Below are 13853 nucleotides of genomic sequence, written 5' to 3'. Positions count from 1 at the left end.
CTTGTTTTTATTTCATTCTGCTTTTTAAATAATTTTTAAAATCTTAGATATTCCCTTTTTCTGAAATATGTTTTGTCACTTAACCAGCTGTCCAGACTGCTGGTTTGAAACAATTTTTTCCTCTTAGCATCAGTCTCATTTCAGGTTTAAACTCTGGCTCTGCTGCTGCCTAGTTTTATCACTCACCTAATATTGAACAGTAAATTAAAAAAACCCCCACATTATCATACATATTTTCTATGTTTAACTTGCTCAAAGACATGCATTTTAAAATTGCAAACTAATAATGACCTGAAATGTTTTATAGAGGCAGCTAAATTTGCATTATATTCACATATTTAATAATTTCTGCAGTCTGAATGCCTGCAATTGATACCTGAAATTATTTTACCTTTCCAATAACTCCAACCATGATTTTTTTTTTTCCTGGTGGTGAAGCTGAGTTAAACAAGGGACTTTCTCTTAATGTGCTTTGAAAGAGAACATGGCATTTTGCTGCAATTACTTGTGTGTTTGCACTCTGGCTTTATTACCAATCTGGGCATCCAGGCTTGATGCAGTGCAGTTGTTCCATTGTTCTGGGATTTATGGCTGAAGTATTAAAGAGCCCTGAGTTTGTTGCCTTTTGTTTGTGGCCGTGGAGCTAAAAATAATCTAATAAGGCTTGTGGCAGGTGAGAGATGCTTAGAAGAATTCCAGGGGAGAAGTTGACATCTCAGCACTGTTCTTTGGGGTGGGGGCTGCTGTTTGCCAAAAAAACAGATTATTTCTGCAAAAAGTGACCTTCCCTGGAAGAGCTCAAAGAGGAGAACAAACCTGTCTTGGTTTGGGGCTCTGATTCCTCTTTCCATTTTAAAAAGTCTCTTTTTTGCGGTTGTAACCTTTTGAAGAGATTAGATTGGACCTCTAAGATAGAGTTCAGTGCTTTAGTGCAATATAATTGGGGAAATACTAAACGCCACTGACCTCATTTCCTTTAGAACAATGAGAATTAATAGTTGCACATTTTATTAGGCTGATATTCCAGATGTAGTGTACATTTAATTAAGTGTAGTTTCCTTTTGGTTATGGTATGTGGCTCTGCTTTTTGTCGCAAATTCTTTCTAGTTTTACAGTTTTCCACATGTTTTCTTTCACCATTTATGATTTTTTCAAAGCGGGGCTATAAGGATTTAAATCACTTTAGCATGCAGCAAAACAGTTCCCATTCAAACAATAAACGCCATTTTAAAAAGCCTTTAGATCTTCTGTCACTTCATAAATATAAATGTATAAAAACATTATGCAGTTGTAGTGCCCACCTGCTAATTAAATGCAGATTTCCTCAAACTTGTTTTAAAATCCGCTTATTTGTTTCAACTCGCTCTCTGCTCGGAATACATATGGCCCTTGTGAAACTAATTATGCTTATGGAGCAGCTGTTAAATTTAGTGCAACTAATTTTATCCAATATTTTACATTTTAATTGATTACCTGTGAAGAAATTAGCAAATTAACACTTATTGTGCAGTAACTGAATGGGCTTTTATGGAGACTTTGGGTTTTTACAGGCGGCCCGAGCGCTGATGGAATAAAGGCATTTCTTAGGGTTTGAGTGGGGAAGTTATTGGTGAGCCTTGATTATCTGGTGTGAGAATTTGGGGATCCTGAGTGATGCCAAGCATCTGCGTGTGCTGCGACTTGGACATGAAAAGCAGATTGGAAAGTAATGGCTTTTCACAGAATTTTGGGAACATATGGGCTTATCTGGATCTAAGAACCCTTTGAAGATCTTTGAACTTGACTAAATGACTTAACCTTTGGCTCGGTGGGTGGGTGTTTTGGGTGTTGTTTGGGGGAAGGGGATCCGTGCTGGAAATCTCCAGCTTCATTTTTTTGGTGGTTTTTTTTCCCCTCTGGTAGTTCCATAATTTGAACATTTGGGGCCTTGCTTTAATAGGACTAATTGTGATTCTTGTTATTTTTCAACAGCAGATAAAATAGAAAATCTGTCTTCTCTGCCAGATCTGTGGACTTTTGTTGTGGTTTGGTGGTGAGCTGGGGACACGGATGACTTTTGGGAGCTCTATTTCAGGAAGTTTTATCTTGATTTCCTGTCCTGTAGATCTTGCAAGGTCCTTTAACAGGAATTAAGGAACAATAGAGAGGCTCTTCCCAAGGCCATGGAGTGATGGGAGGAGTGGGAATGGCCTAAAGGTGATGGGGGAGAGGTTTAGGGGGGATATTGGGAGGAACTGGATCCCTGTGAGGGTGCTGGGGCACTGGCACAGGGTGCCCAGGGAAGCTGTGCCATGGCAGGGACACTTCCACCACCCCAGGGAGCCCCAGTCCCTGTCCAGCCTGGCCCTGGACACTGCCAGGGATGGGGAAAAGGGATACAATCACTCTTTGAATTTTTAAAAGCTGTTTCCTGTGTATAAATGTCACCTGCCAGCCGTTCTGCAAGACACGGGGATGAGCAGAAATCCAGGAACTGAGCATCCAACCTACCTGAGCTGAATTTGCTCTTTGTACCTGCAAGAGGTGGAAGTGAAGTCCTTTAGCAATAAATATTTTAGATTCCTCCTTTATTCCTGGTGGGAGGACTGTGCCCTTAAGTGAGGAGAGGCATCAATTCAAGGTGATTTGTGTTGCTACAGGACTTGTTTGTTTGTTTGTTTGGCTTGTTGTTTGGAATTTTTTTTCTGTTTTGGACTTACCTGCAGAGTTCTGAGAAATCAGGGTTACCTGGGAATAGTGGATTTAGGGCAGTGCTTATCATGATATTTGTAAAAACAGTGTCTCTGTGCCAAACAAAAATTAGATTTAATGTCCAGAATGCCCTTTCAAGTCAAAACTTCCTCTGCCTGAGGAGGATGGATGGATGGACACTTTTACCTTTGTGATGACACACTAAAAATTCATTTTGAGCCAGCAAATGTTCTCCAGTTCACAGTGCAGCTCTGCAGTGGTAATTTGATCTATTTATTAGCGTTAATAGAGTGACCAGGATGGGAGAGCTGCTGCTGGAAGGTACCAGCTGCTGAAACAGGAACCCAGCCTGACCTCTGGAGCTGCTCCTGGCAGGAACAGGGACCTCACTCCCATGTGCTGGACAGGTTCCAGCAGTGTAATTTATTGCCTCATCTGGATGGAGGATTTTCCTTTGCTTGGTCTGTTGTTGAGTTTTATTAAGCAGTTGTTGTTTCACAAAAGGAGGGATTTTTTTTTTCTGTGTGATTTGGCTTTTAAAGGCCTTGGGAGTTTTGCGCTCCAAGAGGTGCTAAAGAAACTTTTTATAGTGTTTTAAAAATTTCTCCATTTCCCTCAGTACTTAATGAAGCTTTCCCATGGGGTGCCATCAGAGCTTTCATGGGAATCATGGAATTGTAGAGTCATGGGATGGGCTGGGTTGGGAGGGACCTTGGAGCCCCTCTCATCCCATCCTCTGCCTGGAAGGGACACACTCCAAAGGGTGCTCAGGGAGGAGGAGCCAAGGAAAACTTGATCTGATCTTTCCTAAATATCCCTTGTCTATTCAGGTAGCATTGATCTGTGATAAGTTATTAAATAAAATTGAGAAAATATTCTACGAGAAATTCAGGAATAATGAAAGCATTTTGGACACACAAAGTGTGTCCTAATACTTCTTGATCTTTTTTCCCATTTTATTAATGGCTGAATCCTACGTTGTGTGTTTTAAGTTATTTTGCATCTCTTTTCAGAGCAGGGGCACTGGTTTTTTTCACTTCTTGTGCTAAATTGTCAGTTTAAAGCTGTTAAATTGTGAAATGCGCTACATTGTTAAATGTATTTATCAAATGTCTTAAAAGGAAATAACTTATTAACAGGCACAGTGTTGGGGCTGGTTGGACTCAATGATCTTCGAGGTCTCTTCCAACTCCAACCCGGAGGTTCTGGTGTTTGTGCAGGTCCTGATCCTGCCCGTGGCAGGGTTCCTACAGCCACGGTGTTGGGGCACGGGTTAAACTCAATGATGTTTGAGGCCTCTTCCAACTCCAGCCTCTCTTCCAACCCAGTGGTTCTGTGGTTGTGGTGTCTGTGCAGGTCCTGATCACAGCAGTGTTCCTACAGCCACAGTGTTGGGGCTGGGTTGGACTCAATGATCCTGGAAGTCTCTTCCAACTCCAACCCAATGGTTCTGGTGTCTGTGCGGGTCCCGATCGCAGCAGCATTCCTACAGCAGCACTGTTGGGGCTGGGTTGGACTCCATGATCCTGGAGGTCTCTTCCAACTCCAGCTTCGTGGTTCTGTGGTGTGTGTGCAGGTCCTGATCATGGCAGCATTCCTACAGCCACAGTGTTGGGGCTGGGTTGGACTCAGTGATCCTGGAGCTCTCTCTGAAGTCCAACCCGATGGTTCTGTGGTGTTTGTGCAGGTCCTGATCATGGCAGCATTCCTACAGCCGCAGTGTTGGGGCTGGGTTGGATTCAGTGATCCTGGAGGTCTCTCCCAAGTCCAACCCGGTGGTTCTGGTGTGTGTGCAGGTCCTGGTCGCGGGCGCGCCAGCGCTCCTACAGCCGCAGTGTTGGGCTGGGTTGGATTCAGTGATCCTGGAGCTCTCTCCCAAGTCCAACCCCGCGGTTCTGTGGTTCTGGTGTCTGTGCAGGTCCTCATCACAGCAGCGTTCCTGTAGCCATGGTATTGGGGCTGGGTTGGACTCAATGGTCCTGGAGCTCTCTCCCACCTCTGACCCAGTGTTTCTGTGGTTCTGGTGTGTGTGCAGGTCCTGATCATGGCAGTGTTCCTACAGCCGCAGTGTTGGGGCTGGGTTGGATTCAGTGGTCCTGGAGCTCTCTCCCACCTCTGACCCGGTGTTTCTGTGGTTCTGGTGTGTGTGCAGGTCCCAGTCCTGGGTCCAGCAGCGCTCCTACAGCCATGGTGTTGGGCTGGGTTGGACTCGATGGTCCTGGAGCTCTCCCAACTCCAGCCCCATGGTTCTGTGTTTGTGGTGTGTGTGCAGGTCCCAGTCCTGGGTCCAGCAGCGCTCCTACAGCTGCAGTGTTGGGGCTGGGTTGGATTCAGTGATCCTGGAGCTCTCTCCCAACTCCAGCCCCATGGTTCTGTGTTTGTGGTGTGTGTGCAGGTCCCGGTCGCGGGCTCGCCAGCGCTCCTACAGCCGCAGCAGCGAGAGGTCCCACAGGAGAACCCCCAGCGGGTCCCGGGAGCGCCGCAAGGGCCGCGACAAGGACAAGGACAAGGCCAAGGACAAGGGCAAAGGGAAGGACAAGGACGGTCATGGCACCAAGGCTGGGTGAGTGAAATGGCAAACGATGGAGCTGGAGCAAAACCGGGCTGAGTAAAGAGCTGGCCCGTTGTTCCTTTCTAAATGCAGCCAACAAATAAATTGTAAATTTCTATATAAAGCTATTTTGAAAATAAAAAGTTCCTTTAATGCAACAATCTAGTCTAAAAATATGATTCCATTAAATGGAAGATGAAAAATAAGTGCATCTGTAATAACAAAAGATTGGTCCTGTGAGAATCAGTAAAGAAAATGTGTAAACCATCAGAGAATAGATAAATTTGATAGACACGGTTAAATACCTTTTATTAACTGCTAGAATAATTAACAAGAAAGCTATTAACCAATTAGGAGTTGCCCTCAAAGTTTATAAAAACTGTATAAAACCAGCATGCAGCCAGAATAAAGAGCCTTCTAAACTTTTGTGGTGTCACTCTGTGTCATGTCTGCCTTAACAATGACACTCAGTGTTTTTTACTCTTGTAATACTTTACCTTAAATTGTATTTTATATAAATTAGGTGGGAATTGTTCAGGATATTTGAAGAGTGGGATTTTTAGAGTTTTACAGTTCTGCAGTGTGGCAACATTTCCCACTAAGTGATGGTTAAATTTTCCACCCTTTCTCCCTGCTTGCTTTCAGGTGGGTTAAAGAGCTTTCTGCAATTTGTTAATATCAACATTCTTCCCATATGTAATAGCTGTAATTTAGGGGAAAAGGAGGAATATTGCAAAGTATGAGCTCTTCTTCCTAGGAGAGGAGGGATTTCACTGTTCACACACACCTGCACCTCCTCCCAGTGGCAGAAGTTCCTCCTGGGCTTTGGTTGAGGCTCAAAAATGCAGTTTCAGCACAAGCCTTGCCCTGGGTGAGCAATGGGAACCTTTGAGAACCTGCTCTCAGTCCAGTTTCTGCTTGGAATCACTTGGATTGTTGATTACAGATTTCAGGAAAGGCAGTGTGATTTTTTTACATTTTATATAATTTATGTAATTCCCTCTGCTTTACACATCAGGGCAGCCTTTCCTGGGTGTCTTCTCCCTGTGTCTCTGATCCCTTTTAAACAAAACACTGAGGTGTCACTTCATGACCTTCTCTTGGGTGCATTCCAAATGAGAAACACTCCTGGGGAATTTCTAGAGCAGCATCTTCCACCCATGTGGGCTCCTGTTTGCTTCTGGAATTTTCCCTTTGTTCCCTGCAGCAGCAGGAAAATTCCTGGTGAAGTTGGATCCAGTTTGGACTCTCCAAGCAGATTAATTTCTAGACCCAGAGTCTAGATCAGCACTGAAAGTCTCATTATTCTGCAGAGCCCTTCCAGAACCTCCAGCATCAGGGGATTTGTAGTGGAAACAATTCTGTGACCTCAGTGTTGGAGCAGATCCCTGCTCAAAGGCACCTCAAGGACCAGGTCTGGTTCCCAGTTGAAATTCATGGCTGTTTGGAATGTATTTATTCAAAATAGCTGCTTTGGAGCTGTAATGAAGATCAGCCTGAAGCCAGATTGTGGGAAGATGGGACATAAATTCTCAGGTGCTGCTTGACTTTATAGTTTAACTTTGCATAAAAGGAGGTATTTCAGCTTGGCAGCACTGCAGCTTGTCTGAGAGGTGTTGTATATTTGGGGCTTTACTGCTCCTCCAAAGCACAGAATCAAAATGCTTTTTTTCCACTAATTAAGCAGCAAATTTGGTTGTGGCTCCTGCAAACCCTAATGATGATTTTCTGTCCTTGGCTTGGGTGTGTTTGTAGATGTGAGAGAGGGACAGGTTGGTGCTTGGGGTTTTTTTTTTTTGGGCAGCTTTAGATCCTTTCATGGGAGGTCTTGTCATGGTAAGCATCTCAAGAGAAATTTCAAATGAGAAAAATTAAAATGATTTTAAAATACCAGTGTTCTGGGCATTGTCCTTTGGGATTCCCCATTTCAGTGATGCTTCTCTAACACTGAATTTCTGGACTGTTTAAGTCCCAGCTGTTCATGAGGTGGGCTGTGGAACAGCTCAGCTCTTCTCCTCTTATATCCTGAAAGGTTTTGAGGGATGTTCCTCTTGTCCAGCCATTATGGAGGGAAATTGTGGCAGCAGCTGCCTGGAATGGGGGCTGGGAGCTCTGGGGAATTTCCCTCCACTCCCAAATCCCACGTTTAGACCAGCAGCATCTACAGGCAGGAGCTCTTCAGCTGTCCAGGGCTGCACAAGTGAGGGGTTTTACAGTATTACAATGTTTTCCCTCTATTTTTTTTTACTGATCAAAGCATTACATTCATCTTTTATTTATGCTTTTTGAAATCTGCTTGTTTTAAAACAACCTGCATGCATGTCTTCATTGACCTCCTTAGGTGTGCTGTTGAATTTTGATGTTTCAAGTCTTGATCAGCTTCAAAACATGCAAATTCTGTTGTTCTGAGATGTGTTTTTCACAAGGCTCCTTGTTAATTGTTAAATTGAGGGGGGGAAGCTACTAAGAGCTTGTTAGTTTTAAATAACTTTTCCTAGATTTATGGGACTCATTGTTGCTTGTGTACTAGTGGAATTTTGGATTACTTCTCCAAGTGATTTTGACAATTTTTAATGGAATAAATTAAGAGCAGCTCCTCAGTTGTTAAGAGAAAAGAAGTGAACAATTAATCAAACCTGACCACTGGTTTAATTGCTGATCCTTAATAAGGTTATTGATACATTTGGGCATTAATGGTTTCACAGCTTCTTAAATACTCTGACAGATCCCAGAATCCTGGAATGGTTTGGGCTGGAAAGACCTTAAATCCCATCTCAAATCCCATCTCATTCCACCCCTGCCATGGCAGGGACACCTCCCACTGTCCCAGGCTGCTCCAGCCTGGCCTTGGGCACTGCCAGGGGACAGGGACAGCCCCAGCTGCTCTGGGCACCTGTGCCAGGGCCTGCCCACCCTCCCAGCCAGGAATTCCTTCCCGAAATCCCATCCATCCCTGCCCTCTGGGGAGAGCATTCCCTGTGTCCTGTCAGTGTTACAGAGCTGAGGAGTTGTTTGTTCAAACACCATCTCCATTTTCCCTTTCAATTCCACTCTTCAGCTCTCCAGTTTCACTGAGGTGCCCCTGCCCAGGAGCCTTTTCCCAGTGCCATCTCCCCAAATCCCTGGGAGCTGATCCACGCCCAGTGCCCCACGGATGGGACAGGGGTGGCTGATGGCTGCTGATGAGATTTTTGCTGTTGGCAGAAAACATCAGGAGTGAAGTGGGAATTTTGGACTCTCCTGAGTGGCAGAGTGGGAATTTTGGACTCTCCTGAGTGGCAGAGTGGGAATTTTGGACTCTCCTGAGTGGCAGAGTGGGAATTTTGGACTCTCCTGAGTGGCAGAGTGGGAATTTTGGACTCTCCTGAGTGGCAGAGTGGGAATTTTGGACTCTCCTGAGTGGCAGAGTGGGAATTTTGGACTCTCCTGAGTGGCAGAGTGGGAATTTTGGACTCTCCTGAGTGGCAGAGTGGGAATTTTGGACTCTCCTGAGTGGCAGAGTGGGAATTTTGGACTCTCCTGAGTGGCAGAGTGGGAATTTTGGACTCTCCTGAGTGGCAGAGTGGGAATTTTGGACTCTCCTGAGTGGCAGAGTGGGAATTTTGGACTCTCCTGAGTGGCAGAGTGGGAATTTTGGACTCTCCTGAGTGGCAGAGTGGGAATTTTGGACTCTCCTGAGTGGCAGAGTGGGAATTTTGGACTCTCCTGAGTGGCAGAGTGGGAATTTTGGACTCTCCTGAGTGGCAGAGTGGGAATTTTGGACTCTCCTGAGTGGCAGAGTGGGAATTTTGGACTCTCCTGAGTGGCAGAGTGGGAATTTTGGACTCTCCTGAGTGGCAGAGTGGGAATTTTGGACTCTCCTGAGTGGCAGAGTGGGAATTTTGGACTCTTCTGGGTCGAAGAGTGGCAATATGGGACTCTTCTGGGTCGAAGAGTGGCAATATGGGACTCTTCTGGGTCGAAGAGTGGCAATATGGGACTCTTCTGGGTCGAAGAGTGGCAATATGGGACTCTCCTGAGTCAGGCTCTCCTAGAGCCTGGCACATGATGATTTTTCCCTTCCTTCCTCTCACCCTTTGCAGTAGGAAGCCATTTATGCTTCCTGCATATTGCCCTGATTTGCATATAGGTGATGGCTCTGTGTGGTGCAGAGCACCCCAGAACTCCTCGGGAGCTGTGCTGGGATCAAAGGGGCCGTGGGGGAGCTGTTGTCTGACACCGAGCTGGGGGTGTTGTTTGCATTAAACATTTATCACCCTCCCAGCCTGCCAGCAGGAAGCTCTGGGCTGGCCTGACGTTTTCATGCAAAATTTATTGGGGAGGACGAGGCTTGTGGAGATCTCTCTGCCTTTCACCAGTGGCAGAGGGGAAGGTTTGACTGGGAGGGAAGATTCCTCTGCCACGTTTGGGGTGTGTGTCACACCAGGAGCTGCTGGAGGGTTGGGAAAGCTGATTTTTGTCTCTTTGAGACCTTTTCCTCAAAATCTTACCTGACAAAATCCATTTCTCAAGGAGCAGAAATGTGTGAATATGAATTGGTGTTCAGGGTGCTACAGCACTTGGTTAATTTGTGCTGCTCTGGTCTCAAATTCAGGGGTTCTTTTTGGTTATTTGAATTCTCTTTGGAGTTTACTTTAAAGAGGAAAATATAAAATACATTGTGTTTAGTTTGTAGCTCAGGAGTGCAAAAGGAAAGTGTATTCATTTTGGAAGTTTTGATCCCAAATATAATAAATAAGGATTGCTCTTGGGCTGGAACCTTGCATGCCATGGTGCAGCCTTGATCATATTCTGGTTGTTGAGTTATGAACATCCCAGAGGAGGTGCTCCCAGGAGAATTATGGCTGAGCCCTTCCTGCAGTAGAAATGGGCTGGTAGGAATTGTAGAGTCTGTGGCCAAAAGTCCACCTTAAACATGGACATTGCTAGAAAAACTGGAGAACTTCTTTAAAATCTGTTTAAAATTAGCAACTGCATTTTGAGTGCTGGAACCAAACTACTCCATCCTGTGGTGGAAAGTAGTTTGAATGCTTATGGGAGAAATACCTTTGTTCTTTTGTCAGGGGGAAAACCCTTGCCTTAATCCAAGCAGGTTTATTTTCAATGTCTGGGCTAAATTATGAGGATTTTACAGGAGCTCCAGCCATGCTGCTGAAGTGCTTGTAGTAAAGCTTTAAGATGCTGGGTGGGACTTCTTGGTTCCAGTAATTCCTTTTGGTGGCTCCTTGAAGAGCAGCTTCTAAAATTTCATGACAGGTTGAGCCCCTTTGTCCAGCCTGGGATACTCCCATGACCGCCAGGCACTTGTTGGGCTCCAAGTGAGTTTTCCAGGGTCTTTAGGATGTGTTGTCATGGCAAGGGAGTCACTTATCCACAATAAAACCAGAATGATTCTTTTACTGCTAATTAATTTCTTTATTCTTACTCCTTTTGCCTTCCTTCGTGCCTCCAGCCTGCAGGCAGGATCCAAAGGTGAGGTGGCTGAAGCAGGTAATGAAGAGCTCAGCTGGTGGCTGAGTTCAATGTTGAGTCAGAGGGTTCAGTGCTGGGTGTCAGGGTGACCTCAGTGCAGTTTGATGCCTGGCAGGGTCTGGTTCCTGATGGAAAAGGAGCTGAGCACTGGAAGGTTCCGTGCCACGCTCAGGGAAGATCCTGGGGGCACCCAGGGAGCTCCTGGGCGTGCTTGGGGCAGTGGAGCAGCAGGCTCAGAGCTGTGCTGGAGGCACAAGGAAGCACTGGGAGGCCAAACGAGGACAGTTTCCTCCCAGTAAGTCAGCCAAAGGCTAATGGGAAGCAGAGGAAGGGTTTTCCTTGAAAAGGACTGAGACCTCCACATGCCCAGAGCAGCTCGAGGGTCACTCGCCTTTGACCGAGATTTGTTGCTATTGTTGTCTGAGCTGTGTTGGCCTTGTTTTTCTTTTTGTTTGCTAAAAATCCCCTTTTAGGATTCAAAAGGCTGGCCATTTATTTAATAGGCAGCAGCATATGGGATGATTTCTTTTCCTTTCACTCCAGACAGCTGGAAAAGCCAGCGTGGATGGGACACGTGTGTAAGCTGTGGAGCAAAACTGTGCAGGAGGTGCTGGGGAACCACTGGCTCTGGAAAAGAAATAGATTTTACTTCAGAGTAACCATGTCATTTTCATTCATTAAGTACTATGTGTGCCAAGTACAAAAATGGAAGTTTTGTGTTCAAATTCTGCAGTTCAGACTGTCAGTTAGTGATGGCTGTCAAATGAGCTTCCCTGCTAAATTCACCGACTATGTTGAGGGATTTGTATTTCTCCCTCTTTCCAGAAATAGGTTTTGGAATGCATTTGAAGGCAGTATCTTCAAAGACACACATTCTTTTAAGCTGTTTAAAATTTTCCAAACTATCCGCTCCTTAAAACTGCCAGCCACCATGATTGTCCTTTTATAACTCTGTAATTTGCATTATCCTGGGCTTTGAGTGGGATCATTCCTGGAGCGTGCAGTGCTCCTGCTGCAGGAGGGGTTTGTTTGCCCACATGTCCAAACACACACACGCTCTGAATGTAAACACGGAGTTTGGGTTGGTTTTTTTTCCCTGGGACACCTTGTGCTGGGAGAGCAGCTGACTATTGTTTTAATGGCCTCCCTTAATCTGGGCAGGAGGAATCCAGAGTGAATGCTGCAGAGCTGTGCAAATCCAGTTAGTGTGAGCTGTAATCTCTTTACTGGGTTTAAGGAGTTGGAGTGGCACTGAGACACCCTGCAGATACTGAACAGCAGAGATACAGTAATCACCTCACCCTGCTCCTGCTTCCAGCTGAAACCACCAGTCCCCAGCAAGGGTTCAGGGAAAACCCAGCCCCAGCCCAGCAAACTGCTCCTCAGAGCAGCCAAGGGAGGGGCAGCTCACAAACAGCCCATCTGAAAGGTGATGCTGTGGGAAAGTGAAATTGAAATTCACATTCAAATATTCAACTCGCTGTTGCACCTCGTGTTTTGGATCAGGAGTGGTTTTTCTGGAATGAGCTTACCTGCCATGGAGATTATAAACCATCCATGGCTTTGATTAGGAAGGCAAGGAGCATCTTTGTTTGGAGGAAACATTTCTAATCCTGGTCTAATTCTGGACCTTTCCGTTGTTTGGAATTATAAAATAATGTGACAACCTTAAATGAAATAATCTAAATTGTTGATTAGTGATAGGACATGAGGGAATGGTTTTAAATTAAGAGAAGAGGGTTGTCAATTGGATATTGGGAAGGAATTCCTGGCTGGGAGGGTGGGCAGGCCCTGGCACAGGGTGCCCAGGGAAGCTGTGGCTGTCCCTGTCCCCTGGCAGTGCCCAGGGCCAGGCTGGAGCAGCCTGGGACAGTGGGAGGTGTCCCTGCCATGGCAGGGGTGGCACTGGGTGGGATTTAAGATCCTTCCAGCCCAGATCTCTCTGTGATTCCATGATTTACTTCCAGGCTCTGGTTTCATCCTTGGCACCTCCTGGTTCTGTGCAGAGCAGGAGGTTCCTACTCAGCAGGAGTAAAACCCTACAGATAATCTGTGCTCACCTTTATCTGCCTCCACACCCTGTCAGTGGAGTGATTTTCCATTGAAGGGGGAAAGTTCTTGGATCTTCCCATGGAGAAGGGACTGTCCAACCCAAATTTTCTATTCTGACAACTTCTGGGTCTGGTTCCCATAAGAGATTTCCAGATGCAGAGGGTGCTCTTGACCTTCATGTCCCTCTCTGTTCATTCAGAATTCCCCAATCCCTTCTTGGAGTGAAACACCTTCAGGTGTACCCATGGGGCAGAGTGGTGTCTGTGACAATAATTCAGCATCATGGTGGGTTTATTCCCTGTTTTTCTATAGGTTATGGCAACCCAACGCATTGCACTTGTTCTGGGGGGAAAGTCTGGGAGTGACTCCCACTGCAGCCATGGGTTTTTACTTTATTTGCAGTGTAGAAACCAACATCTTCAAATATCCATGGAAGGGGCTGGGAAATGCTTTGTGTGATTTCCAGGCTGGGGAGACCCAGAGGGAACATCGTGGCCTCTCCTGGATCCTGCCTCTCCCCTCAGCTGCTCCCAGCAGCTGAACTTCGTGTACTACAAGGCCCATTTAATGGTGAATTATGGCAGGAATGATTTTTCCTGGAGTGAAATGGAAGCAGCAGGATCAGTCCATTCTCTCCAATGGATTAAGGAATTGATCAGGAGGGGCTGCTCAAGGGGATCCTGCTGTGTCCAGCAGGCAGAAGGGGCTTTGCCATTGATCATGGTCAGGTGGGCACTGCTGGTGCTTTGGAAAATGTTAGGGAAATACAGCCAGTGATTTCTGGGAGAGTGCAGGGGCAGCAGTGAGAAGGCTTCGTGTGCCTGCCTCTGCCATCTCCCTTTTTCCTTTTTATTTCCTGACCACACTAAACAGTGTTAAAACAAAAACAAAACAAAAAAAACCCCAAAACAAAACAAAAACCCAAACAAAAAAACCAAAACAAAACCAAAACCAACCAAACAAAACCACAAAAAACCCCACAAAACAACAACAAAAAACAAACAAACAAAAAATCCCCCCCAAAAAACCTGGACACATTTTGGATAATGTTGCTGTGGGAGTTTGTGGTGGGAGTTAATTTGCAGGT

The 13853-nt window shown here is 45.7% G+C and overlaps 1 protein-coding gene across 3 annotated transcripts in view; it reads left to right on the top strand.

Annotated features, from left to right (window-relative positions):
* Window positions 1-13853, top strand: part of RSRC1 (arginine and serine rich coiled-coil 1) — a 101228-nt gene that overhangs the window by 19850 nt on the left and 67525 nt on the right. For 2 of the 3 annotated variants that reach the window (XM_063408481.1, XM_063408482.1), the window contains one exon: window positions 5087-5254. The exons of the other annotated variant lie outside the window; for it this stretch is intronic. In XM_063408481.1, coding sequence (XP_063264551.1) covers window positions 5087-5254 — 168 coding nt within the window. The remainder of the gene's footprint in view (window positions 1-5086; window positions 5255-13853) is intronic. 3 annotated transcript variants of the gene reach the window in all.

This window comes from Prinia subflava, chromosome 11, assembly GCF_021018805.1.
Source record: "Prinia subflava isolate CZ2003 ecotype Zambia chromosome 11, Cam_Psub_1.2, whole genome shotgun sequence".
Lineage (NCBI taxonomy): Eukaryota > Metazoa > Chordata > Aves > Passeriformes > Cisticolidae > Prinia > Prinia subflava.
Note: the sequence above shows the minus strand (reverse complement) of the source record. Positions and strands in the feature narration are given on the sequence as shown.